Source organism: Notothenia coriiceps, unplaced genomic scaffold (assembly GCF_000735185.1).
Source record: "Notothenia coriiceps isolate Sejong01 unplaced genomic scaffold, NC01 NC01_scaffold00005565, whole genome shotgun sequence".
NCBI classification, from domain to species: Eukaryota; Metazoa; Chordata; class Actinopteri; order Perciformes; family Nototheniidae; genus Notothenia; species Notothenia coriiceps.
In genome coordinates, this window is record NW_011338266.1 from 1 (window position 1) to 2,193 (window position 2,193).

General features: G+C 38.4%; 1 protein-coding gene across 1 annotated transcript; it reads right to left on the reverse strand.

Annotated features, from left to right (window-relative positions):
• Positions 1–520: 520 nt before the first annotated feature.
• On the reverse strand, positions 521–1,912 carry LOC104943039 (tubulin delta chain-like; the record flags this gene model as incomplete). Its single annotated transcript, XM_010768358.1, has 2 exons — positions 1,597–1,912; positions 521–668 (listed from the first exon to the last, which is right to left on the reverse strand). Coding segments are annotated over exons 1-2 (299 nt in total), but the record flags the coding sequence as incomplete, so codon positions are not given.
• Positions 1,913–2,193: the final 281 nt, after the last annotated feature.

The following is a 2,193-nucleotide window of genomic DNA, read 5'->3' on the forward strand; positions in this document are numbered from 1 at the left end:
GATTACATGTGACACAATTACGTTATTACGATATTACGTAATCAGGAGACAATACAACTACTAACAAGTAACTAGTCATTCAATTCAAATGTATTTGTATAGCCCAATATCACAAAACACATTTGTCTCAGAGGGCTTCACAAATCAACACACATGAATGATAATGTAAAAACAACAAACATATCTGAGAGTATAGTCAAATGACGAGATAAATGTGAAAATAGGGGTACAAAACACATTGACACTAATGCAGTTAGAATACAATAATTACAATTCCATCAAATGAAGGGTCCATGGGGATGTTTAAGAGGGAGTTTAAAACCAGTCCTAACTGTACGCTGTACTAAAGAGTAAAGTATTTACACTGTTATTGTAACAGATTACATTTTGAAAGCAAGGCTCCCAACCCTGAATACAAGCTTTAACAATCTCTAAACACAGGATTAATGTTTTCTCGTTCGCCACAGATGATTGGTTATTACATGTTTTAACAGAAAGAGTTGGGGGGAACTGTCCTTACCCATTGGCCCAGTTGTTCCCAGAGCCCTGCTTCTGGCTGAAGTGTGACGTCTCTCCGTACCGCCACATGCCGGATCTCGCAGCCCTGCTGATGCTCTGGTTGATCACTTTGGGCTCCATGTCGATCAGCACAGCCCGGGCAACAAGCTCTGTAAAGTAACACAGGGTGACATGACAGGTCAGCAGGTGAGCCTCACAGTTAGGAAGCAACATTAAAGGTGTGTTATCGATGGAAGCTCGTTTCCACCAGTAAAGGAAAGAAACTCAAGATCATATCATTTTTATCCCACAGGCCATAAGACTGTTAAACACCTGCATTTTCGAAAGAACATCCATAACATTCATATCATATATTATATATCATATTCCAATTACTTGTATATAGACTATTCTTGCACAATTTCTATTATATTATATTTGTATTTCCTTGCACTATTTTATCTGTTTTATTGTGTTGCTCTGTTGGCGGAGCCTGTGACCTAAGATTTTCATTGTCATAACTACACTGTAGCTATGTACACATGACAATAAATGCCTTGAATCTTGAATCATATAATATCGATATAATGACTTGCTTTTCAAAATCTTAACATAATATCTGATAATAAAAAGGATTGTTTTCCATTATAATAAGAAACGACATCAATATGATGACTAACCTATGATGATGACTTATTATCTCAACTTTCTATCTCTGAATTCTGAGATTACGGTCAGAATTTAGGAATTCCCTTTTTTGTAGATCTCAAAAGTGTTTTCACATGTGAACCTAATTCTCTTCCGTTTAAACTTTTGAGATGTCATTATTTATCATTTTGATAACTTCTTTATTGAGCAGCAGGCTTCAGAATCAGAATACCTGTATTAGTCCCACAGAGGGGACATTTACATTATTACAGCAGAAAAGAGCCAAAAACAGCTTAATGTTACCTAAACACATTTATCTTGTTCTGTGTTACACATCCTGTAACAGTTCTGAGGATTTAGCAGCCACCTATTCTTGCAGTTATTAACGGCATATAGTGCTCATAGTTGGTGGTTAACAACAAGAATGTTATAGTTATATAATCCCGTTACCTCCATGTGTGTCCTGATGGAAGAAGCGCTCCCGGCTGGCGGTGCAGAGCTCCTTCCTCTGGCCGTCCTGAGCGTCGCAGAGGAGGCTGTGGAGCAGCTGCTGACCCACCTGGTTCCCGCACTGCCCGAGCTGCACCGTCACTACTGACATCTCTCAGCCGGGGGTGAGAGGCTTTCCGGGAACACCGAGGGTCTTCAGGTTAGGGTATGGGCACATAGAGTCTGAAATACTCCGGAGAATTGATGCTGTGAGTGAGGGGTTTCATGACCGTTAGCAAGGTGTTAAAAGTGATGTTTTCTGCAGCCACAACAACGATAGATGCCACTTCCGGTTCAACTGTCAAAAGTTTCAAAATAGAAGTAATATCCGCTATTTATTTTAGCAATATTTTTCTCAATAAATCAATGTAGGCCTACTATTATTAGCACACCATTTATATAAATTATAAAGCAATAATTACTATTTTGTATGTTCTTTCCCACTATGACTATGTATGTCATTAAGTATGGTATTCATTTGTTTTCTTTATTATTTCTTGTTGGCTGTTCTGTTTGTCTTCTATGTTGGAAAAGAGAAGCATGGTTTCAACCCCAAAG